This window comes from Rhopilema esculentum, unplaced genomic scaffold (assembly GCF_057945365.1).
Source record: "Rhopilema esculentum isolate cy_ngs unplaced genomic scaffold, ASM5794536v1 HiC_scaffold_27, whole genome shotgun sequence".
NCBI classification, from domain to species: Eukaryota; Metazoa; Cnidaria; class Scyphozoa; order Rhizostomeae; family Rhizostomatidae; genus Rhopilema; species Rhopilema esculentum.
In genome coordinates, this window is record NW_028300838.1 from 741,764 (window position 1) to 768,281 (window position 26,518).

Genomic DNA, 26,518 nt, shown 5'->3' on the forward strand with positions numbered 1-26,518 from the left:
TCTAGGGTGGGGGCTTCGGGGAGGGGGGGAATTCGAGGATATACGGTAACTTAATATTGCAAAATTTAAAAGCTTAGAGCCAAATTATAAAATTTACGGATTTGATACTGACTCGTAATGATGGGGTGAAATTTGGAACAATGTCCCAAATGGAATGAAAAATGCTAAATCTTTGGCAGTTTTCACTATGATAAAACATGAATTATAAAAAAAAACCTTCACTGAATTAAAATGCATCTCTGACCTGTGCATAAGTAACGTCGAATTCGTCGATTTAGCACAATATCGTAAATTACCTTGTTATTTTGTTAATCATTTTTATCTAGCTATATTGTTTAGCTTAGTTGTTGGTTTTAATTAGCCTTTTTAAGCCAAATATGATGTTCAGCAAAGTTTGGACGAACGACTCTGGCACCAAGGGTAACATTCTCAGCGTTTGTTTCAACAAAATATCAAAACAATGTTTGGTTCGGGCAAGTGCAGTAGAAATGCTTTATGCGGCACCACCTTGGGCGTCTCCCAATTTACAACCAATTATAATGGACTTGGGTGGTATTATGACAAGCACCAATATGTAAGGAAGAACAGGATATAATAAAAGTCACAATAATGACCTCATTCGCTTTTCCTTATCAGAAAACAACGCATTTACAACACAAAACAGTTTCATTCGAATACTACAACAAATCAGGCTTTATAGTATTTAGCCAGTATCCTCGAAACAGGCTTATTCAGGTAACCAAGTCACAACCCTTTTGCCTCAGCAAGGCAACTTCAAATAACTTCTGTCCGAAGGGCGGAGAGATGTTTTATGTTAAATGTAATATATCAGTGTTTTTCATAGAGAGAGATACTGCGCTGAAATATGCTTTCTCCTATAATGGGCATCGGGAACACAACAGAACTTTGTCCATCTATCGATCGACTTTGCCCTCGTCTTTCCTACCGCCCCGGCGTGCCTTATCTCCTCTTCCACGTCCTCCACCGCCGCGGCCACCACCACGTCCACCGCCACGTCCACCACCTCGCGCTGAAAATTAAGAGCAAAAAATGAGCAAGTACAATTAGGAAAGTGAATATCTGTCATTTGTTGCAGGAAACAAGTCGCAGAAAAGTTTGCAACTAGAAAAATAAAGATTCAATTAAGATCGAAGATTTGGAAAATTTCAATTTCTCTATTTAATTGGACGTGGAAAGTAGGAAAATGCCATATGTAAAGCTGAGAAGTAGAGCATGTTTTTCTATAAATGAGTGTTTACACAAATATATCAAGGAAGCTGCATCCTGTTTCTAAACTTTGTTCTCCAAGATCTGTAATAGCTACATATAAAGTTGCTTTGGCAATCAGCATTTTACTCCACACCTCCCCAGCCCGCTCATTATAACTTGGCACCGGAAATCTAAACATCTTTTATAAACTGAAAATCTTTCATTGTGGTGGTAGATTTTTCCTGCAGGATACACGTACAAGGGCAGGTAGTGAGAGAAAACATAGGAGTTTAAGAGAAATATTTTAGATCTGTTCCAAAAAATTGAATTTATTATGCCCATCTGCAGGCTTAATCTGCTTAGATGCTGCAATTTGGATTCTTCTGCCCTTTGCTTGGTTGATGAAGAAGTATTCCAGCCAATTTTTGAATGACTCTGCATCAAGTATGAATTTTCTATTATACCATTAGCTATTAACTGTCCAAACGGTCTGAGAAAGCTCTATCAAAATGTCCTTCGAATTTCAGCAATCATTAAGCTTCCTGACTAAAACCGAGGGGCAATTCACTCTTGCAAATAGCGTACGAGATTTTCCCTAAAACAAAAGGATTTCTAGGGATTTTTAGATAAAACAATAGGATTTTTACAAAAGGTGTACAAGATTTTCTTGGAGTGATTTGCCCCTCGACTAAAACTACTCTGACAGATAAAAAGCAAATTCAACTCAGAGGATAAAAGTATACGCCGAGCGCTATGGCAGATATTAACTAACATAGTACGTATAACGAATTATTTGTTTCGTATAACAAACCATCATATGGATCTTTATCTCTTGAGCTAAACACAGAACAAATAGCTAAGCCTAATTTTAGACGGAGACGTGCCCTTTTTTGTTCAAAATTTGGACCAATAATTCCGCACATTTCTGAAAATACGTGACCAAAAATTCCGCAAATTTTATGAAAAATACAACCATGATTCCGCAAGGCTAATAACATTTTTAAAGCACAGCAAAATCATCCAACAAATTTTAATGTTCTTTGCCCCAAAATCGAAATCAACAAAATGTTAACATACGGATTTAAAGTAACCAAGTTATTGGCATAAATATAAACGTCGGCAGAGGGAGATGAGATCAATTCAGTTTATTGTTTACAGTAAACACGAAAAAACTGAGCATGTAACATTATAGGCTGATAAAATCTTAGAAGGATGCAGGCCGAATCTTGTGGCCGAATGAGGCATTCGTCGATATGGAGGTAGCGAAAATGCAGTGCAAGTACAGCACAATTAATAACTGCCAATCGGTTCGCACTATTATACACTCGTATGCTTAATGAAACAACTGTAAATAACACAACAAACTACAACAAACAAACCTTGTGACTTTGATCTCTCCTGGATATCTTCTTTTACCAAATCAATTACCTGTTACAAATAAAAAACAACAGCAGTTGCATTGACTGTAAAAATAACTTACACTAGACTCTAAACACTCTAGAACATCCTCTCCCCGCGGCCATTGATCTTTTTTAAACATAACATACACCTTTGAAAGGTAATCTTAAGGTCGAAAAATAGCAATAACTGACGATGCAAAACATTTTGCGTGATTTCACAAATTTCTAGACACACTTACCAAACCGAATTGCACAATTTACAAACTATCAGGGCCGCGGAGAGGATTTGTGGACCCGGGTCAGAACGAAGCATAGTTAACAAGGCAAGCCGGAGGCAAATATTTTTGAGGTAGTCCGGGGGTATGCTCCCCCTGAATTTTTTAAACTTTGGCCTACTAAAAATTGTTCTAATGGCTTTATTTTACGACTGACGATACAATTTAAACAACATATATATATAAACACAGTATGCATTAACATAATAGCTTTGTAGCCAGAAAATTGAAAAATTAAATTTTTTAACTTTTACAAAGTTTTGAAATTGATCAAGACGAACGCATTGTTTCAAATATCTTTTAAAACTTGATGTCAAAAACTTGACTGTCAAATTTTCTGATCTAGCAATTGGAATTTTGGAAATATCCTTAGCCAAAAACAATAGAGAAACACCCACGTCAAAGGATGGTATGCTTCAATGAGACAGAACTTCCCAAAATGCAGCAAATTTTGCAAGATGAGGGAGGCTGCAGCCCTCCCAGCCCTTATCACATACAGCAAATGAACTCACCTCATCTGGAATTCTCATGTATTTTATTGTACTGCCACGTACATAGCATTCAGGCATCCTCCAAAACTGTTCACCATCCTTAAGAGAAAGGAAGTTATCAAAGACAGTAATCTAGTTTGTTGAATAAAGCTGCAAGTTCATTTGTGTTTAGAAAACTATCGCCAGATGAAGGAATATGAGATTACAGATGGGTTGAAGGTTTGAAGGCTTGAGCCCTAAAAGGGTAATATTTGGCCTACCAAATTACTCTATAGAAAACAGAATCCAACAATAAAATTTTAATGCTAAACTTCAAGTTTAAAATTTTTTGAAACATACCCTTGATGTACAAATAACTTCTCGCAGATTGATATTCATCCAGTTGTCACATGCTACAAGATGTCCATTGTATGTTTCTCCATTTTTCAACTCAACAAGCTACAAAAGTATAAAGTAAAAGTACAAAAGTATAAAGTTATCCATCTAGCAGTTTTGGCCTATTTCAATCCACAACTGGGTATATATATTTCCTAGCGTAGAGTTTTCAATCTATGTTAAGATGTTTCAAACTCTGAAGAGTGTCAGACGAAAAGCTTTAGCTTATTCAAAAGTTTGCTTTTTTCAAAGCCATTTTCAAGTTTTGTATCACCAAAATATTGTCTAATAGCATAAGTGAATGTTGGCTAGATTTTAAGAACACAATTATCAAAATGAAAAACCTTATAAGTAAGTAACATATAAATTTTCGTAAAATTTTACAAATCACTATATAATTACTAGATAACAATATTCAGTAAACAGTCACTTTTAGTAAAAAATAACTGTAAATAATATAAAAATGTAGCTTACCATTGGATGGTTATGGGCCTTTTTCAACAATGAGATTGGGAGCTGTTTTGGAAAAATATATTTAATTAGTCAAGAAAAACAGTAAAGCAAATTAACTTGTGCTAAGTGAGTTACACTAGAATGGATTCCTTAAACAAAATATGTTTATAGCACTGCTACTAGGCTATCAAGGCTCGGTTAGGAGTTTAGCTAAGCCCAAAAAAGAAGTTATCTGTTGTCATCTTAGAAGCATTAAAAGGAGCCTGGCAGTTCCAGATAACCACAAGGTCAATCAGCTATAGCTTTAATATAGTCTCTAAAAACATATATAATTATTTGCAATTATGCTTTAAAACATTGAGCAGAAGAGGATTCAGCTCCCTTGACACTTACAATACCATTAGCTTATTTAAATGGTTTGGCGGATAGTGTTATGCTAAAGGCAGTGTGTCACACTGTTTATTGCCTTTTGTTTGTTGAATTTTGAAGGTCTTTGAATTTGGAGAAGCATGACAAATTAGTAGCGCAGCTTTGGCTTACTGGTTTTGAGTTTCTAGATTTTCTTTACTTCATTGGATACATCCTTTTTTAAATAATGGGCTGACAATAGCAATTACTCTATTTAGGAATCAAAAGCATTTTATGCTTTGCAGTAATAAAATTCCTTTCATTACTTTATATATATAAAAAATATTCTCTTCTGGGTACTTAACAGTCAACTCAACAGTACCATATATTTGAACTTTTTCTGTACATATCAAATAAGATTGCTGTCAATTAAAGTGTTCTTTCAACTGTATAGGGTATCTTAAAACTTTCCTTCTGTTACTTTTTTGGTGCTTTTTCCTTCCATTACTTTATTATCTTTTAATATTTGTAGCTGTTTTAGAATTATTCACTCCTCATTCTATAAAAGATGTTGTCATACAATATAAGGGTAGTCATTTCGCAAAAATTTTGGAATGCCACAATGATTTCAGTGCTCTGTACCATGTGGCCCTGGCCTTTTAAAGTTTATGTGCATGATTTCGAAAGGTTTGCATGATTTTACTTAATTTTCATGTCTCAGAACTGGTAAATAAATTGGGAAATTCAGAAGGGTGATACTTGTCTCATATGGTATTATGATAAACTGATCAAGATATTGTTTTGAAGGCTTTAGTACATTTCTTGCAAATATTAACACTGTAACGGTTCCAAGTATTCTTAAGTATTTTAAGATTTCTTAAGTATTTAAAGATTTTTGACAGCCCTGAAAAACTGTACTGTTAACTAAGGCTTGCACAGATTGTTGAGGGAGTTCAATTTCTACCTACAATAATGTATGTTAAGATGTGCAAGGCATGCTGACCTTTGTTAACCTTTCTATCTGATGTTACTCCTTCTTTCATCAAAGTTTTTCGGATAAAGTTTGATTTACACAGTATCAGATCATTTAATATTTGTCATAGTTGTTGGGTTAAAGAAAAAATTCTGAAGTTGTTCACATCTGTTAAGATGCATCCTTCCGTTACTTTATTCCTATTTCTTCTGTTACTTTATGTGCATGCTACAAACTCTTTACTGGTAACTTTCTTTGTTTCTGACATTGAAATTTTGCCAATGATTTATAAAGAAGGATCCTGTAGCATCTTTCATAAACAGCCTAACACTAGCTATGCTGCAGCATTGAGATAGAATTTACAATTTTCCATAAAGATTTTATTCTAGGAAATCTATCCCTCCTTCTGTTACCAAATAAATAACCTGTATCCAATTCAAGTGCCATTGACCTTTTTGCTTCAAAATTTGCATACTTGTATATTTGTACCTTATGTACATTATCATAAAGCTGTGTTGCTATTCCTTGTTTTATTACATTTTTATAGCATTAAATATTCCGTCCGTTACTTTATTTAGCCTTTTGAAATATCCCCAAAGATGGTTTGAAAGAGGGTTTTACACCCAGGGAAATTCTTTTTGAACACACCCTTAAGAATTTGATAAAACACCCCACTTTGCAAATGTGTTTGAAATCAGCTATGGTGTCTTAATGTGGCAAAACAGAAGAACACGATAACTGGGCTGCAATTTTCCACAGAGTCATGCTGCTAAGTGCCAAAGAAAGCATGCCATATATATTGATACATTGTTCTCTCGTGGAGTGCAACAAAACAGGGATTTCAGACATACCAGGGACCCATTAAAGAGATTTCGGTGAAAATGGACGCATTTTCAAGAAGAGCCAAGAAGTGTCAAGAGTTCCCCTCGAGTCAAAGCTCAAGGGAAAGTATCCTATTTATGTTGATATAGCAGGCAGGTCTGAAGAGATGTTTGCTAAGTTGAAACATACCACCATTCTCGATCAGCTCTAAGGCTCCAAAAATTATTCAATTTGAAAGATGGATAGTCTTTTTCCTCGTACTGATTTTCCCTTTACCCACTGTTCTTGCCTTTACCCGACCTCAATGGCTGGTGTCAGACTGAGGCCAGTTAAAAATGACACCACACATTGTTGTTGTTGCTGTATGAAGAAGAATAATAAGTCAACCGCTGATCAGTGAAGTCAACATACCGGTATTTCTTTGCCCAAGGATCTCTTTAGCTTTACTGGAAATAATCTTTGTAGTAACAGAGAAATGGCATCATCTGAAGAAGTTGTTGACGTGGAAGTTGCGAGGAGAAAAATGAAAGAATGGCGGGAAGAGGGCTATAGAAACAGCGACGAAGTTGTTGAGTTCGGAGAGTGTTTGTTGCTTGAACATGGCAATAAACTCGGGGATGAACTATGGACCATCCATGAGCAGGTTTTTGTTGCTGCACTGGACAGTGGCAGACTAGACTTAGCAACAAGCTGCTTGAGAGCACTGAATAAACAATTTCCAAGGAGTCTTAGGGTAAAGAAGTTGAGAGGCATGAGACTAGAGGCGCTGGAGGACTGGGAAAATGCGAAAAAGATATACGAAAACATATTAGCAGAAGATCCTGCAAACCTTATTGTGAGAAAACGTTGCATAGCAGTCACTAAAGCACAGAATAATCCCTATGAAACAGTAAAAGAGCTGACAGAATATCTTGATGTTTTCATGAGTGACCAAGAAGCATGGATGGAGCTTGCTGATCTCTATATTAGCCTGCAAGAGTATCACAAGGCAGCGTTCTGCCTTGAAGAATTGATTTTGACGCATCCACACAACCATCTCTATCATCAACGCTATGCAGAAATTCACTATACAATTGGCACCAGCGACAGTATAGAGCTGAGTAGAAAGTATTTTGCTCAAGCCTATAAACTAGATCCCAACAACATCAGAGCATTGTATGGCTTATTCTTATGCTTTTCTAGCCAGAATTCAAACATGAAAAGCAATCCTAAATCAAAGAAAAATAATACAAGATATTCTCATTGGGCTGCCCAAGAAATAATTGAGAAGTATAGCACTGAGCGTCATGGTAAATCTGCAGACCAGATGTCTGCATTGGAGCACATGTTTGATTCAATGCAGCTTTCTTTGCCAACAAACATTCCAGAGTAGCAACCAAAATGAATTATGCTGAATGAATTTGGCAATGAAGTTTCATGATTAAAATGCCTATATTTTATTCGGGTATTCTTGTATAGAAATCCACACATGATCTTCTGAAATATGTATGTTTACATTTATTTCAACCAATTAATGTTTAATTCCAATGTCTGTTTTTTTAGTAATATTGTTTTGCTAGAAATAGCATCAGCCAAGAGAATTTATGTCTAATGTATGCTTTAATCATTCATCAAAAGTTTTTTCATGGTGCAAAGAATGTTGAAAATTCTTTGTGAAAAATGATTGATCCCAACCCAACAACAAAATTTTGTTCATTGAAAGTCTCTTGTGCAACTGGCATGCTTTGTGGTTGCTGATTTTTGCAGTAGCAGGGAGAAATTAGCTGTATATTTTATGTTGTTGAATAATAGACACAGGTTTTGAAAATATAGTTGCAGTGAGTGCTGGTTGCACAAGTGCCTTTAAATTTATTTTGATTCCGGATAATAATGAGTTAATAGGATGCCAAAAAACAAGGCAATTCCACTATGCACAAAAAGCTTAAATTGTGGCCATATAGTGAAGCAGAAAATTAAATGAAATTTGGTCTGTTGATAATAATAACAGTTTCCAATATATATCATTCAATAAAAAGCTATGACTTTTAAATAGAATCAATTATGATAATGCAGCAGTAAAGTTACCAATATTTGAACAGTATACATACGTTGAGCAAATATGTTATCATTATATACTAGTACAGGGGAAATTATATTGTACTAAAGTGTTAAAAAAATTCTGGAATGTAGACTTTCCAATACTTTTAAAACGTAGTAAAGATAAACCTACTAAAGCTTGACAATAAATTTGTCTCATAAATAGATAGAGATAATGAAGGACAATTTGGGTCTTCAGTTCACCAAATAATGCAGCTCTTTCTTCAAAGCACGTACGATATCCCCAATGCAGCTTTGCAACATATGTAACTGAAGAACATTAATGGCTCTCACAGTTTTCGGCCTACAGCAGTAAGGACTTGGGTTGTTTGGAAGACTGCCAACACTATATGGAACAAAACTCTGACCAATGATTCTTTTAACCTGAAAAAAATTAGGAACATCTAAATTACCTATCGGCAGGTCTTAAGATTCAAAGTAATTCATTGTCTAATGAAGTAGCATGGCTTGTTTTTCATATGCAAAAGGCAGTTTTCTCATTGGCCAATGCACGAGCTTCAGGAAAAGTTGATTTTTTCCAAACTTTGTGGTCGGAAATTTTTTTGTTTTTTCTTCAATTATTTGGAAGCAAATAAAAGACATTTTGGGTATGTAGAATGCAGATTATGCTTCCTGATAGCTGCAAAATATATAACATGCCTGCTAATAATTTACGTTACAATGCTCTTGATAACAAATTTTTTGATAATAATACCGACCATGCAAATAATTTAAAAGTGGAATGTAAACAAACGATGTTCAAGGCTACGTTTGACATACCTGATTTTTTTAAGTTTTAACCAGTTTTGAAGGTCATGTTCTTATAAAAATTTTTTTGAGACGAGTGCAATGATGCAATCTATGATGCGTTGTCTCGAAATGAGTTGGTTAAAGTACTGTTTGAAATTTTGATAAAAATTAAAAGTTAATCTCTGAAAAATCATGTTAAACATGGTAGAGACGAGCGATGAAAAATCTTAGAAATTAAAAAAAATAGGATTCATGTCGTAGTTATTTCGAGTCAATCATCGTAGTTCTTGTATACTGACTCTCCTTTTTTCAACAGTTTGTCTTGAATGAATATGATATTCAAAAGGATCTTCGAACTACTTTTCCAAACTGCAATACGTACCGTTCTAGTGAACATTGACTCGGCTATATCTCGCAAGTCAAATTCTAAATGCCTCAGCTCTTTTGCAAGATCTTGTTTTCCGCTAGGTAAGCGCGATTCATCGATTTGCATTTGCTGAAGCTCGTTAACCATTGTTTGAATTGTCTCTAATATTTCCCTCGCTCTGTGTTTTGTCTACCGATGGAAAGGTAACTTAATTATCAACATTTCAGTCACTAATTCAGGCATGCAGAAACTCGCTGATTATTGATACATTAGCTTCTATAATTTAAAATATAGCCTGAAAATGGAAATTAATATGGAGTAACAAGTAAAGAATGATAAAAAAGTTGCATCTAACAAAAATATGTAAATTAGAAACAGTAAAAGATGTATAGAGTTAAAAAACTAATAAGAAAAGCATATTAGATCACAGACTGATTAAAAGACGTCGAAATAGCTATGAAACAGTCAGATTTTGATATAAAAATAAGCATTAGTTTTCTAAAATGAACTGCCTTTGAATAAATTATTGAATAAAGGCAGAGCTGTTTTCTTTATGATATATTGACGTTCAAATTCTTCAACTATTTTCTGTCATCATCTTAACTAGAATCCTTTTTAGCCCGATTTGCGCAAAGAAATATAAAACTTACCGACATTTTCTCTTTGATGATCCTATTTCTGCATGTGACAGCTAGATTTTTCTTGATTGAAAGCTTATCTCTTTGAACCCAAATTAAGTGTTCTTGGGCCTAAAATATTTTAAAAAACCAAAATCAAGTGGCTGAAGACACTGAGACTTTTTATCCTGAAATGGAGCATTTGAAGACAGATGCTACTAAATGATCTTACATGCACAAAATATACATATAAATATACTAGATGAAGGAAAATATATTAGATGGAAGAGTTCCTTGATGACGTATAAATCGTGAAACTCGGAGAGGCAATCAACTTGTTCTATACACCAGAAACATGTACGGCTCTGCCTATACGTGATAAAGCACTTAATGCCTCGAATAAGCACCCGGGCGCTTATTTGATTTTTCAGGCTCCAGGGTGGGCGCTAAATCGAGGGAGGCGTTTAATTGAGACGGGCGCTTATTTAAAAGAATTGGAAGTAATTAAAAAAAATGAATGTATTTTTAAATTGAAGCACTTGTTTTCATGTTTTCTTAATAATGATAAATAGAATTCGAATTATCGCCCGTTTCTAAAGGTTGAAGGATGGGCGCTTATTCGAGGGGAGCGCTTATTCAAGGCATTACGGTAATATCGATGTTTTATCGTTTAATGTTTCCTTTGCTGCATCGTTGGTTAATTGCTTCATAAGTGTGAATCTTCAGAACCAAAACATTGGCACAGACCACCCTACACTGTATAGAAAAGCTTGAAGTGTTAGCCCAGGACAGTAAACAAATAATTAAATTAATAAGACATAACTCTTTAACTTAACTAATGATTAATACGTACGTATATTTTGACGATTCGGTCGATATGCTGTTTGATATTAATCAGTTCCTTGCGAACATTGCTCGACGTTTTCACCGTGCCATGCTTGTATGTCTTTGTTCCTTCGACATTAATGAACGCAACACATAAGGTGAGGAGCATAAATTTCCCTTCCATGCTTTCTCTAGAACGCGGCCTTTTGCAACTAAAAATAATGTGTAATTCATTGGAAGTTGTAAAATGAAAATGCCCTTTGATAATTCAGCTGATAGTTTGAAAAAAAAATGAAACGTCGAATTGTAATGACTGAAAAATGGCTCTAATTTTTCCTCAAATAGAATTGGTCTTATTCACAAAATCTCGAAGTTGTATGGACATTTTAAGCATCGTGAAACACATAATTTGCTAAATAGGCAACTGTTCAATGCCGATTAAAGAGCTTGAATTTGATTTTTTCTAAGACGTTTTTAGTAGTGTAACTAGTTTTTCCATAAACAATAATACTTTTTCGTTCTGTAATCTTTCCTGATAAGCAAACTTTATAAATTTAATCATTTAATCTAGCATTCTTAGCTTCGTCTCATTTATTGAAGAAGGTAGGACAACTCAACAATGTGAAAAATTGATTTGAAACAACAAAACCAATTAATGGAAGCTATTTTTTCATGATTTATCCAACAATAAGATTCCAAGTTCTAACATTTCAAAAATCAAGGTTATTTAAAACGGAATCGGCATTTGTAAAGTCATCATTGTACCTTTTTACTGCGTAAACGAAGTTATTTCCCAGGAACTATGGTGTTTGTCTTGAATGCGTTTACCAACAAAAAATGTCTTATTAAAATCAATTTTCTAAAATTTAATCGGCTGACATATTATTAAAATTAAATGAATTCTCAGACTTACATTCTTGATGGCTTCTTGCGTGTCTGCTAAGTCAGTCTTCTCCTCTCACAAATTTTCTAAATTCCTCGTCTAATGATTTGTTTTTATAGTTATTGTAACCGGAAGTTTCTAAATCATCAAATTTTTTCCCGATTTTCATGAATCGATTGTTTACAGGTGGTCGTTTTTATTTCTCAGTTAGACCATCAATTACTCCCTAAATTATGAAATGCCTTGGCGCAGGTTTTAACCCGGGTGCTCTGAAATTTCCCTTCTCAATTTCCCCCTATTCCCCCTCAATTGTCCTAAAGAACATGATTCTCCAAAATTGCCGCTAGCTTCAACAAGGCACTAATCCAAACCAACAAATTAAAGCACTTTTTGCGAGTTTGTATCTCTTAAAGAGAATAACTTAAAACCATAACTGTAGTATCTTTTAAATCGTAGCCAATGCATCGATGATAATCATGTAATGGATACCTTAGAAAATACATCTTTTTAGCTCGATAAGTTTAGCTTTAAATTGATCCTAAGTAGAATGCAGAGCAGAATATTCTTTTAAACATTGCGCCTTTATGATCTGAAGTCAATTTGATACACATTAAAAATATTTTTGTCCTCCCAATAATTAGTTTTTACTGTTTTAACTTTGATGTTAATAATTTTATGAAATTTAATTTTCCATAGTCCAGATAGAATAAGCAACTAGACCTTTAGGTATTTATGCATAAACTTTGCTGTCAGAGATTTAAAAAGCGCAAACTTCTTAAGGTATAAGGTGCTACGTGCAAACATTTATTCGCATTTACAATCAAATTAAATAAGATATGTTACTTAGTGTTAAGCGATATATGAAAAAATAGAACTCAATTATTTAAAAAAGGCTGGGTTTAACGAGAACTGTTGAAAATCAAGGACAATCCAAAATAAATAACAGATTAATAATTGTCGAACCTGAATGAGATCAAATAAAGGAGGGTCTGGTCCTGGTTTTCCGCTAGATTTTCCACATTCCTTATTTCCGCTCGTAATTAGTTTCAAATATATCCCGACAAGCAAAATGGTATTTCCCGATTCCCGAAAAACAAATCGGGAACAACCTCATTAAGAGGAGGTTAATAGGAAATACCTGCCGATTTCTTAGAATGCAAAACAATTCAAATTTCATTTCAGTGTTCAGAACAACAGTAATTCATAAACAAAAAAACCTGGGAACAAAAAGTTATGGAGCCTTTGTTAGTTTTGAAGTGTTCAACTCAAAGGCCATTCACCATGTAATATGCATGCTCTTTTGAAAAGACCGTGACAAAGGACAAAAGAAGAAAAAAAGAGCCTAGAAATGCCTGGCTTACAAATTTGCTTTTGATTTTAGTACAGCACCAATCAAAACGAAAACAAAAAAGTTCTCTACGGATGCATTCCTTGTATAAAAGAATTGTGGTAGTTTGTTCATTGCAGAAAAACTACCTCAGTGTGAATCTAAGCGATTGAAGATTAAGAAAATTCTGCCTCTTACTAACAGGAAAGTTGCTTAAATGGCTTTTTTATGAAAAAGAAAAAGTCTGGTTGATAAAAAATTGACAAGCATGTATTCGATAATCGATACAGTTTTTCATCTTAATCCAAAGGACATTGCATGAAGGTCCAAAATTTTTATAAATATTTCATTTTTTCACGTTTTCACATAATTTTTGAAAGGTTTCCACGTTTTATCTTACTTTGCTTGGGTAGTGTTCCTGTCTTGTTCCTGTCTTATTCCGTCCTTCTACGTTCATATTCCTATGATCTTGTTCCGGTTATGTTCCGTCCTTTTTACCGCCATATTCCGGTCCTGTTCCTATTTTTTTCCGGTCTTGTTTGGATCTTATTCCAGCTTTGTTATGGTGTTGTTGGGGCCTTGTTTCAGCTTTTATCCTGTGACATATTCAGTCCGCATTTTTAACTTTGTTTGTTTGTATGTAAATGGTTACAATTTTCTTACTATTTAGTGCAAGGGCCACAAGGTTGTTATGGTACCTTGCCCTCTGTTGTACCGTCTCATATACACGTTTTTTTATAAGAAACCTAGCTAAAGCTTCACAGGTGAAAGTTTCTTAACTTTAGGGCATTTGTGGACACATTTTACCAGTAAAAGTTTCTTAAAAAATGCTTAATTTGATATTTGAAAAAAACGCATGTATGGAATCAAAAACATCGAAAAACAAGTGAAAAATAAGGTTAGGCTGGAAAATCAATTTGATATAGTTGTATATCTAACGTTAATTGATGAGCATCACATCTACTCTATTGATATCGGCACGAGTAATATAGTCTTCGCTTTTGTCTTGAAACAAAACTCGGTATTACCCAAGCTTCGTGCTGAACCACTTTATTTCACAAGTGTGCCATTTGTCATAAAATGCAGATATTTTGCGTAGGGGATAAAACCATGCACAGTGGCTATCTTCCGTATTTCAAGCAAGAAAAAAAAATCGAAAAGTTTCTTAGCGATTGTTAATTTGCTAGTGGAAGTTTCTTAAATTTTTTGGCCTTTTACCAGTGAGTTTCTCATGAAAAAACGTGTCTGCTCTGTTTCTGTAGAATATTTGCTTTAAAAGTTCATATGATTAAATCAGAGCTTAGAAATCATCGCATGTAAGCTGAAAATATTCGTAGGTGAAAAATAAGAACATTCTCTACATTTCATGGAATGAAAATATCTCATCAAAACGCAAAGACAAAAAAAAGGAACATGGTATTCAGTCTTAAGTGGCGTTACCTATCCTTCTTTGGTATTGCAGAATAAAGAAGAGAACAATTTACAAATCAGCCCGTACCAGGGTTGATACAAGGTTTTAAAATTTTTGAGCTAAATGAAAATTTTAGGCAAAAGTGGAAATAAATGTAGTATATGATTCAGTAAGTAACTGTGCTTAGTAATCCCTTACATATGCCTTTAGATCTAGCTTGGTTGCTATGTCTTTACCATAGAAGACATGTATAAATTTGAATATGGGAAATAAGATCAAAGAAATCGGTCATTGTCTAGGATGTACAACGAGTAACAGCTTGGCTTAGGAATAGATCGAGAAACCTGACCCAGAATAACTTGGTGCCAGCACAAATTGACGGAGTTTCGTTTTTTCTATTGCCTAAACGTGGCTCACAAGGTCTATTTGTTAACAACAAATTTCTCAGGAAAATTGCAAAAAAGAGAAATTGCTAGCAATGTGGAAGGGAAAGAAACTGACAAAAAGAAAATTTTTGAGGAGATGAGAAAGAAAGAATGGGCAGATTTGTTCTATAAAAGTAACATCAAGAAAACTTTAAAATTTGATTGTATCGATAATCCATTCCTACGAAAAAAGAAAATCTAGACGCAATTGTAAATTCTATCAAAACTACTTTTGATTTTTGTTAAAAGCACCTTTTTCCGAAATGTTTAAGATCAGATGTTACAAAACAATATCCCAAGTGACAAATTGCTTAATTTGCTTTTGTTTTAGTTGATAGTTCTTCTGTCTTTGTTAAACTTGTACATATTGATTAAACAAAGCTTAAATATATTGCTTCGGATTTTCCTTCAGTAAAAATCCAGTTTAGATACAGTCTCTGGCCATCCCTAAAGTACAATAATCCTAACATTTTCTTGCCGCAAACCATGATGGCGGCCTAACCTAAGCACTTTCAAGACTTTCATATTTAGACAGGGAATTTTTAACAACAATCGAGCAAAGTGCTTAACCTTAGTTTTTGCTCTTGATTTGGGTACTTTCAGCCTTGCTGAGTATTTTAAGCTTTGGATACATTTTTGTAACACAATAGAAATCACGTGATCGACGACGTCATTTTCCCCGGTCATCAAAATTTTTAATTCTCTATTGAAAAATCGCTCCAACCATCTTGTTTGGCATTGTAATAGGAGCAAAAAGTTTTTAAGAATAAACTCAATCAGACCTGCAGACAACGAGTTATTGCTATTTAAAGTTTGCATGACGTCATCAAAATGGCGGTTCTGCAGTTTTCAAGCACGTGGAATTCAAAGGCTCGTGGTCATAATTTAGGTTGCTTTACCTCGATTTTGAAGTTTTTTGACCTTTGTGTTATTCGACAACTCAATAATGTCATTTGAGCTGATACATTTGCACGCCTGGAAACTAAGTATTGAACAAAATGCAAGCAAAAGGAAAATGTTCTAATAAAATTTTTTCTTCAAAAAAGCTATACTGCAGAGAAGCTTTCGTCAGCAATGAAAGACCGTCGATTCGTTAGCATTGTTGCTCGGCAATGAACTCCAACTTTTACAGCAGCTAGAGAGTGCAATATTAAATAGCACTTACATGCCAAGCATGACTTGATACCTCTTGCAGTCAATCATCACAATTACAGGCAATGTTGCAGTTATCAGAATGTCTGTCGAAGTTGGCTGTCGTTATCAGAATGAAGTTATCAGAATGTCTGTCGAAGTTGACGATGCATCTAGCTTTCTCAGATTGGAAAGTTACGGCAAAAAAGAGAATTATAAAATTTTGATGACCGGGGAAAATGACGTCATCGATCACGTGATTTCTATTGTGTTACAAAAATGTATCCAAGGCTTAAAATACTCAGAAAGGCTTAAAGTACCCAAATCAAGAGCAAAAACTAAGGTTAGGCACTTTGCTCGATTGTTGTTAAAAATTCCCTGTCTAATTTGGCCCCTCCACTTTCAAATACGTTTCACCAGCCCTGATAAAAGAATATTTTCAACTGACCCAATTCTTTTAATCACCTAACTTCACCACCCATTCAAATTTGTATCATATTTGCAACTACTTAGCTTACAGAGCAAGTTTTTAGGACACTTAAAAGCTAGGCTTGTTGAGCAGTGCCCTTGTCCTTCCTCTCAATGTGACCACACATAGATCAAAACAACTGCTTTACTTGATTTCATCTTTGATCCTATATACAACCCAGCACACTTGTACAATCTCACTTTCCGAATAGTACTGCATGTATGCGGTACTCAATTAAAGTCATGTTTCTGCTTAGTATAACTGGCGTTATAAGTAGAAATATGTCTCCGTAAAAGAATCTTGCCAAATTAGGATTTCTCTTAAGCTTAGAAAAAAATTCATAATCTTTTGTTTGTTTTTGCAATTTGTTGAATATTCATTTTTTTTTAATTTTTCTATTACAACTTATGATGAAGGTACTTCTTAAAAGCATCTTTATTATCTGTATTCTATTCGGTGGTGAGAAAGCACAAATCGGCAAAGAAAAATGCGATAGAACGAATAATAACTTTGTCCTAACAAATTATGCAAATAAATAGGAAAATATGCAAACAAGATATCCCTTTATTACACTCTCCCTTTCTACATTTTGACATTCACTAAAATCATCTATGATAATAAACAGCCATATATTGTATTTCGGTAACACATAATACATAATACTAATTTAAGATAAGAAAACTAGTTCTCTTATTTTATCTTGATAATGCCAGAGAGAAGCTCGAACCTTCTAAACAAGACAACAGAATCAAAGTGTGGAAACAAAATTTTTGTTGCCAATCTATAGATTCACCAATAAGCAAATGTCTTTTTGTGAATTCAATCATGATAGCTAACTGAGAAAAATTCAGCCCTTTACAGCAGAATCTATTTATTGTCGTTTCTACTTTTGATTAAAACCACCTTGCAAAGTATTGCTAACCTCTCAATACTTTTCTCATGGTCTGATACACAATAATTTGCAGGAAGGTTGATATTGAAGTGTAAAATGCTATGATCTTGAAAAGCACAGGAATTATCTTGAGCAAAAACTGTTTCCTTTCAAACTAAAGAAAGTACTTCACAAAAGGGAGGCTTTTCGCCGTCCATCATGCAGCTATTCTCCACTCAGAATGCAAAAACTTGCGTATTTTGTGCAGGAAACATTTTATCTAGGGATAATCTAGAATAAATTAATGAATAATTTATAATCATAAATTCTCAATTTTAGTGAAATTTTGCGGTGCGAGACTTTTTTAAAGGCCTAGAGAAAAGATAACATCGGTCTGACCTCGCAAGGGTATTGTTTAACACTAATTGTGCAGAAGAGATGAAGTTTTGTTGTACGTAAAAAGTTCTTCTTGAAACCCTACTGCTTGTCTCCAATGATATTGGATCTTTAGATGGGATTTTAGAAAGTTGTTTTGATTACATGTTTTTTAAAGTGATAGATTCTCCGGCCACTAGACTTTATCCAGGTTTGATTTTTATCATAATTTATTTCTAAAGCCATCTCAAGCTCAAGCTTATTTAAGAATAGCCAGTTCATTCCCCCTTGCTTCTACAATCCGTTTAATTTCTGGCCAATAACGAATATGTCAACATGAAACTTTCCCGGTCACTCTAGAAATCCAGCATATATTGGTACTTGATTTGTTGCAGATTTGGGGCTCCAGAGGAGAAACTCGCAGGCAAGTATCCTGTAAATAGTCAGAAGGCAGCGAATGGGGACCAGCTACTTCTTCTTTTGTGCAGAGCATCCTCGGAGGGGAGGGGGGTACTCCCATTATGGCCTAACAGGGGCTCCAGTGAGGGTCAAACAGGGCCAACGCTAAAATTTTAAAAAATTCCTCTTAAATGGTAGATTTTTTACAGCAACCCTCAAGTGGTAGCATAAAAAACGATGTTATATCCTTAGCAGCATCCATTTTTTGTGCTCCCTTGTTCCTTTTCTGACAAAATTCTTCACAACTGACTGTTGTTGTTTCCGGAAAAATAAAATCTTGTCCATTATCTATCAAAAATCGCAAGGTAAACCGAGCAGTTGAGTTATTATCAAAAATGGGCAGTTTGGTAGCCATTTGGTACGACCCTCAAACCGACTGGACCCCCTGTCAGGCCTTAATGAGAAAGCTTCCCCCTCCCAAAGAAGCACCCCAGAAAGCAACCAGAGGTCCCATACAGGAGTGTTGCGGCAGGGAGTGCAACGGGTGCCACACCCTCAACAGTATCATAATAGGAAATTCCAGGCATTATCCGCTCAGTGGAAAGTACGTTCTAGGTAATTAAATCCGGCAAAGGCTCGGTTGGTTACATAGGATATTTACCCGAATGTAAACAAAAGAAAACATTAATGATTTCAAGATTTTTTGTTCTTACTAAATGGAGAGCAAAGACCCTTTTTTGGTAAAAATGTGTCCTTTTACCAGTCGCCCCTACAGTTTTTCGAAAGAAGCGTCAACTGAAATTCGCAATGAGCTCCAGACTTTTTTTACCCGCCAAAAGGAATTCCACAATGGGAAGATTGGTCAATTGACCAGGGCCGCCGGAGCAAAGGGGGCCACGGGGGCCACAGGGACCACAGGGGCCACGGGGGCACAGGCCCCCCTGTTTGCAATAAGTATAAACAAGTGCCCTTTTTGAAAAATATATTGCGTGTATGTTTTCAATGCCAGATATTCTGCCTTAAGAAACTAGGTGAAACAACAGAACTCTGGTCGTTGTTGGAGGACCATTTACTGGATTTCCTCAAATTTTTACTTGGTCTTGATGCAAAAAACTCAAGCTCCTGTGATGAATGATGTTAATTGCAAAGGAGACTGCCAATTTCGCAAGAAAGTTCCCTTAGTATGTCTTCAGCAACAAACGTATGGTCTTAGACTGCAACATATTGCTTGCTTCACAACATTGTGCTCAATGTTCCTTATGAAGATATGAAAAAATAATGTCCTTGCAATGAGTACAATGTAGCAAAGACATGAACGAAGACTTAAATTAATCTAGGATTAGAAAAATTAAGACTAGATGCTGTTGCAAAATTAGTTGTCCTTCAAAGTTCAAAATGCCATTGATTTACCTAAAAAATATTTGTAACATCATATCAGTAAATTTCTGCAACCATTTTGTCATTATGCTATTTCCCAGAATTTTAGCGACCACCTTTTTTCAGAGTTTTTTGGAACTCACATGATATACATTTGACCAACTGGCTGAGCCCTTTAGAATCAAGTCTAACTAGAGTAAAAAATTTGTTACAATCTTTTTTTTATAAGAACCAGTAAATTTGAGTTCAGGCTGATTGTTCTTAATTTTTCCGAAAATCTGAGGCTGGATTGTTCTTAATTTGTTCTTAAATTTATAGGGTATGAGCAGTGCGTTTTCTAGCTTTTCGTTCTGGGGAGGTGTTCAGGCCTCTTTTGCCAACAAAGTATGTAGAGATAAACTTAATTTGCCGCCATGTTTTAATATTCACCGAAAAATCACCCACACATGGCTGAAAATCCTCGTTTTTGAGATAAAACGTTGTTCAAAATTTCATTTTACAGTAGCTCAGCCTCAGCTTGTTCTTAATTTGTTCTTAAATTTTGACCCATTTTGAGGCTCGTGTTCTTATAAAATTGTTCTTATAAAAAAAAGATTGTAGTTCACAAGACTGATAAGATAAATCTAATCAATAGTTAAATTTGCTACGGCAGTAAAGAATGTGCTCGCACCTTCAGCTGATTGCGTGATGATGACTTAAACTTTTAAATAATTTAAAAATTTTGCCCCATTTAAATATATTTCAAGGAGGCGAACAAATTTGTGTTTAAGTGGCGATGAAAAGGTGCGAATACTAAGAGAGACTGAATTACTTAGATGTAAAAGTAAGAAAATTAAAAACATTATTCGAATGGGCTTTTGTTAATTATGGAGACTGAAACTTCGCATTGAAAGGGAGAGGGACTGGAATTGGCTTTGAAGTATACAAAGACTTAGAATTCAAAAATTCCATTCAGTTCATATTTTGGGTTAGATTCGTTGGTATGTTGCAACAAATCTGAACATTTGATATTAATCATACAAGAAAAAAAGATTTACGCTTTTAAAAAACTCTGAAGGCCGTGAAATGGGAAGCTATACAATTAGGTATGATCAAGAGTGCGTGGTCCCCGGAGTACAAAGCTATGTCTACTTTCAGCGAAGATAGTTCTCACTCTGTGCAATGTGTGTCATTACTTTTATAAATGTCCAAAATAACATGAAATCTGTATTATTTTTGGCACTTACTAGCTTTTCGGAAAAATATATGTGTGCTCTTTTTATCCGTTATGCTCCCCCCCCCTGTCCAATCCTGCTTTCGGCGGCACTGGTTGATAATTTTTATCTGCTGCACAATCTGTTGTGCAATAAAAAAAGAATTTTCAATAATATTCATAGAATTACTTCAGTAAGAATTGCTTAAAAGTGTGCATTTTCCTGCAAGATAGAAGCATCAAAATCATACACTTTTGATTTCCTTCGGCGGCAACAATGTTGCGGCTTCGGGCAGTTTTCTATGCCCAGTGCTTGTCCCGACTCCTGATATGCAGATCTATAGGCTCGGAAGGCCTGTTATAAATGTTGTTTAAAATTTAATTGTTTGTTATTGTGAGATAAGAATTTAGTCAAGTTTTCAGAAAAAGGGGTCGGACTAGCATGGCCCCTTTTCGAAAAATGCTCCAGTACCCTATATTTTTGCCACGCCTCCCCTCCCAGAAGAGCCTCGTTCTAATAAAGAAATGGGCGCCAAAACCAAAACACAACATGGAAGCTGTCTACAATGCTACAATGCAACTTCACTGCAAAGAAGCAAATATAAACCCGTATTTACAAAGTAAGAATACGTTAAAAGGTAATATTTTCTCTATTTTCTGTTTTGCGTTTCTTAAGTTTTAATAGAGGGTTGTCAGGCTATTTTGCTTAGATGAATGTGGCTTGTCGACGAGAGAGACTGTGTGTTGAGGTTTTTGTGTATCCCACGTACGTTTTCTGAGAGTCTGAAGGGGATGGTCAAAACAATTTTTGTCCATCCTTGTTTTCTCGGGCTGGTGACGCCACTGGAGTCAAAACATATTTTCGTGGATAATAAAATCGTTGGTTGTCTTTTTCTACTGTGCCATGACAGGTACACCAGCCTCTGCATGGCTTATCGAACCATTTTTTCTAGAACATTTATCCAAAAAACACTATTTTCAATCACTTGAATTTCCGAAAAAGTATATTTGTTTCGAACCACTGAGAGAAGGATACAATGACAAAACTTCACAAATACTCATGTAGATCTTTATTTTGCTAAAACAAGTTTTTTGAAATGAGATTTAAGAACATATTTATGAAAAATTTCCTGAAAGCTGAAGATTAAGTTGAAAAGCGGGCGAAGGTGAGAAGAACTCACAAATCAGGAGACTCTTGCCCAAATCAGGAGAGTTAGAACCTTTGTACTACATAATTGCTTTACAACTACAAAAATAGTGTGCTAAAGAACTACATCAAGAATTACAGAACTATGGACAAAAACAAAGGAAAGGTCATAAAATATTCTTTAGACAATGTCTTGGATACCAGACCCCCTTTTCAGGAAATGCCTTTTTTTGTCACAGGTAATATCTTTTTATAAACTTTCTGTTAAACACCCTTTTTGAGAAGTGCAATTCCCCCCATCCCCCCACTGGCACTCTCAAGGTAATATTATGAGAGCTGATTGCATACAAATATCAACATCAATTTTCTAGGCAAGTACTGGAACGTTGCCTTATGAGGAAACCTTTCAGTTTTCATTCTTTTTAAGAGGGTGTCATATTACCCCATTTGCTAGGAGTGTCACTCACCGACTTCTATCAAAATAATGTGTCTTTTTTGTTCCGAGGTTTAGTTGATAAAGCATTGTAAATTTAGCACATTTTAACTGGAACTGTTGGATTGCTAGCAAAGAAATAAAAAAGAGCTCAACAATACCTTTTATTTTAATCACATATGGAATGAAATATTTATCATTTATTATTTTTTCATAAGTCTCAAAATGAGCTTATGCAAATTTTTGGTTTTCAGCAATAATTTACAAATTTTGTAAGGTCAGACTTTGATCTTTAGTTCCATGAATTATTAATAACAGTGGATATAGTCAAAAAGGTCTCAGCATTGCTTCATAAAATTTATAATGGATCAATTTATGTACTGTATAATTTCTTCTGTGCCATTTTTATCTTTCACTGTTTCTGTATCTTGATTCTATTTTCTTCAGTTTTCAATCTATGTCATCTTTTTGAATGGCACTTTTCAGTGAATGTTAAAGTTTCTTCAAGGCTAAGCTCTATAGCTCTTCAAATCCAACAGTGAACGCATCAAATTCTCAAGGTTCTAAAGTTGTAGAAGGACATAATCCACTTTAGGGATGCAGGTAGGACTTTGGCGGGAAGGGAGCAGGCCTGAGGACAGGGATATTTGGGAAATGATTCACAGCTCTTGCTTATTATTTTGTAAATGATAGCTTTATTTCTATCTGCTGTAGGAATCTTGGATTTGACGAACTTTTTGTACATGAAAGTATCAATGCAGTTTGCTTGAGTAATGCTTTGTTCAAAGCATAGGAATATTTTTTGAAAAAGGGACTAAAGTCAGAAATTTATATAATTTTCTTTAATAATTACAAAGGCTAACAGTGTGCTTTGGCCCCATTGCCCTTCCATTTGATTTATTTGTTTAAAAGATCCAATTTAGTGTATTTAGCTGAAGAATGAAATCAGTGGCTGTGCCAGCCACATTTGCTGTCAGGAAACCGATTTTTAGCAACACAGAACGCTTACTTTATCGATAGGGAATAGTCATGGCTGTCATGACTAACTTTTGATTATATATTCTTAGAAACTTATTCTAAGAATACCTATATATTCAAAATCGATCCTAATGATAACTGGAGAAATACTTACTTGTTAATAAAACTATGACCTTTGTTACAGACGGTATATAATTTCAAGGCTAATAATAACCTTTAAATTAGACTTAAAATTTGCAATAAAAGGTAGTCCTGGTTCATGTATTTTGGAACAAAGACCAATTTTCAGTGACTTGAGCGGAAGAGCCTTCTGATTTAAATAAGGTCACAGGACGTATTATACCTATAGCACTCTACTGATTCATTACGGTATTAGAGCTATTACGTTATACCGATATACTATGGTATTATGGGTATTACAGTTTACCGATAAATAACGCAATTTTTAGCACTTTGCCTGCTCCGGTGGAGGAAATTGAGCTTTTTGAGTGTGGCAAGCTCGGTAAATTTTCTGAGATTTTTTGTTTGAGCGGCCATTTACTTTAATTACTAGATTTTTAAATATCTCACTTTTTAGGCAAGTTTTCCAAGCCATTTCGAGCCATTTACCCCCCCCCCCCCAACAACCTTTTCTCTGATCCATCCCTATTCTTGCCCAAAATGCAACACAAGCACCATAGGAACAACATCGCTATTAAGGTCATTCTTTACTATCTTAAATGCCGTGAGCTATTTGTTTTCATATTCATGACTTTTCAATCTCCACCGAATTTGATAAATGAGAAAATGAAAGCAACATGATTATAATGGCCCGTTTGTCCTTCTTAAATTTTAAGTTCAACTTGACTTGTCTCGTAAAGTGCAGGCCATTTGAAGCTGCGTTGAAATATTTCCTTTTAGGTCATAAAATCCTTCACAGTTAGAAGAAATGTCATGAATCGTATTCATAAGGAATTTTAAGCCATGAAACAAAGCATTGGCAATGAATTCACACCAACTCATCTGAATTTGACCCTGGTGCTTAACTTGAATTTGTGCCTTTGTCATGTTGCCAATCGATGAATAGAGAAATTTATTAACCATTCATAATAAAGGGGATTTTTTGTCTAGCATGCACTAGAAGTTCTAGTTTTCTCACTGCCCCGACTTGTCCAGTCTGCAGCAGTGGAGCGTTTCGATAATAAATCTAAACATGAATATAATCTTTGAAAAGTCCGATCAGAATTTGGTTAGGCCTAAAACGCGGACATCGCGCATATATAAGAAGTCCGCGCGTCTGCTTTTTATTAGCTTATAACAATCTTCTAAAACGCGGTCATAAATTTCGCAGACCTACAAAAAAGATATGGCAAGCCATTTTTTCATTCCACGACGCCGTTCAGTTTGTTCATTGACCTATAACCGAAGTTTATCATACAATGAAACAGGATATATTATAGGCTTTAAATGAATTCAAAATTTTTACTAAAAGTAAATTCTCCTTCTACAACAAACATACGTTCTTCTTTATTGGCTAGTTTTTACCTAGTGGTGAAACCCCCTTACGGTAGTCATCCCCAAAGTTTCTCTTTTACGCTCAAAATACAATTTCTGTGGTTGCTGGGGCCCTGAGGGACTTTTCAAGCAAAATTTCTGCCAAGCGTAACAAGAAAGACAGTTATGGCAATTCACAATAAAAACTACTGCTCCTAGTGGTTAGCAGGGTCAGTTTATTTATGGTAAACAAATTCGAGAGCTGCCGAGTGCCCTTTCGGGACCCTTAGCGGCTTGAGTGCCCTCGACTTGTAAACTGGAGGTTTTGAAGTCATCTCTGGAAAAAGGACACTTTATCCAATAGAGTAATTCTGACCGTCTTATTGTAGCTTTTTTCAAGTCTCACATCATGAATAATTCATTTTTAGTTTTCTTTGTTACGTTTCCCAGCGAAGGGTGTGACATCGCTCTGAAAGAGCGAGAGAAGTGGCTCTAAACGCTCGCTAACTCATCCGGAGGGTTGTCCACCGCGGGGATAGGTAACAACGAAAACACAATTGACTTGTTCAAGGTGTGAGATTTGTACATCTCTTGTTCTATGGGAATTGTCTATACATAAATTACATGCATTCGTCGATAATAGTCTGGCTGTTTATGTCACGGTTTTGATGGTTTGTGAAAACTCACATGGACTCTACCCTCTTGGTCTGTTGAAGCAGTGCTTCATTGGAGGTGATCCATCGCCTGCCTTGAGGCAATAGGCTCGAGACAGGGGATTACGAAAATTAATAGCCAGATATATCCAACAAGCAGCGGACCACAAACGCATGGCAACGTCTCTTCTAAATCCCCATCCAATACCCCCGAGGGCATTTGTCCGTCTTTCGCTAAGTGATGTCATCACTATAGTCAAGTACTGTATTTTGACGATGTCCCTAAGCAAAGGTTGAGTACCAAACTACGCGGTTTTTTGTTGATAGGAAAACTTGTTTCGAACTGTGAATTCGTGAGTCATTTTCTCTTGGAAAAGTTTCGTTTCTTCCGGGAAGCCAAGGCTGTTCACCTGATAATTCTGGTTTAAAATTTGCCTAACTAAGGAACCCTCTTGAAAGGAACCCTTAAGGAAATCTAAACAATATCCCACCCCCCCCCCCTTAGCTGAGATATGATGGTAGTTTGAAAGATTTTCTGGTCTTTTCCAGAAAGGAGGGTCTCTGCCCCAAGTCACACTCCTTTTTCTTTTTGGAGCCACAACTTTAGTGAGAAATTCAAGAAAATTGATATGTTTCGTTACAGGGTTTGATATCTTTTCCAATCCTATTAAAGTAAGGTACTTGCACTTTGCCCACCCAATGTTTTTTTGGTGTCTAAGGCTCATTAGTTTACACCATAGTAGTTTAAAAACAATTTTAGTTACCATTGTGTTGGTATTTTCAAAATTTTGTTGAGGGGGAGGTGGGCTAAATCTGCTTGAAGCCCAGAGCTGGATGACTTGGTACGGTTTTAGATACGTTTTTGGATCTTAGAGACTGGTATTATCCTATTTTCATGGTGTAAAGCGCAGGTGCTTTTAGGGGAGTGTCGTGTGACTAGATGATTTAAGAAGAAATACGGTAAAGATGAATGCAGTTTCGTGCGTTCAGCAT

The 26,518-nt window shown here is 35.3% G+C and overlaps 4 protein-coding genes across 4 annotated transcripts in view; 2 read left to right on the plus strand and 2 right to left on the minus strand.

Annotated features, from left to right (window-relative positions):
- Window positions 1-607: 607 nt before the first annotated feature.
- LOC135694524 (U6 snRNA-associated Sm-like protein LSm4) lies at window positions 608-6,670 on the minus strand. The gene is made up of 6 exons (XM_065213304.2): window positions 6,536-6,670; window positions 4,225-4,266; window positions 3,715-3,813; window positions 3,397-3,474; window positions 2,589-2,637; window positions 608-1,030 (listed from the first exon to the last, which is right to left on the minus strand). The coding sequence occupies exons 1-6, from the start codon at window positions 6,539-6,541 to the stop codon at window positions 915-917; spliced, it is 390 nt and encodes a 129-aa protein (XP_065069376.1). The 5' UTR covers window positions 6,542-6,670; the 3' UTR covers window positions 608-914.
- Window positions 6,671-6,701: 31 nt separating this feature from the next.
- Window positions 6,702-7,873, plus strand: LOC135694522 (ER membrane protein complex subunit 2). The gene has a single exon (XM_065213299.2). It carries the CDS (start codon window positions 6,822-6,824, stop codon window positions 7,716-7,718), a length of 897 nt encoding a protein of 298 aa, XP_065069371.2. The 5' UTR covers window positions 6,702-6,821; the 3' UTR covers window positions 7,719-7,873.
- Window positions 7,874-8,030: 157 nt separating this feature from the next.
- Window positions 8,031-12,165, minus strand: LOC148957455 (uncharacterized). Its single transcript, XM_089115364.1, has 5 exons — window positions 11,895-12,165; window positions 11,010-11,193; window positions 10,190-10,288; window positions 9,555-9,728; window positions 8,031-8,806 (listed from the first exon to the last, which is right to left on the minus strand). Exons 2-5 carry the CDS (start codon window positions 11,163-11,165, stop codon window positions 8,618-8,620), a joined length of 618 nt encoding a protein of 205 aa, XP_088971490.1. The 5' UTR covers window positions 11,166-11,193; window positions 11,895-12,165; the 3' UTR covers window positions 8,031-8,617.
- A 9,129-nt stretch (window positions 12,166-21,294) lies between these two features.
- The window catches only part of LOC148957456 (uncharacterized), a 33,114-nt gene continuing 27,890 nt past the window's right edge, over window positions 21,295-26,518 (plus strand). The window contains exon 1 of the mRNA XM_089115345.1: window positions 21,295-21,479. Coding sequence (XP_088971471.1) covers window positions 21,302-21,479 — 178 coding nt within the window. The 5' untranslated portion in view covers window positions 21,295-21,301. The remainder of the gene's footprint in view (window positions 21,480-26,518) is intronic.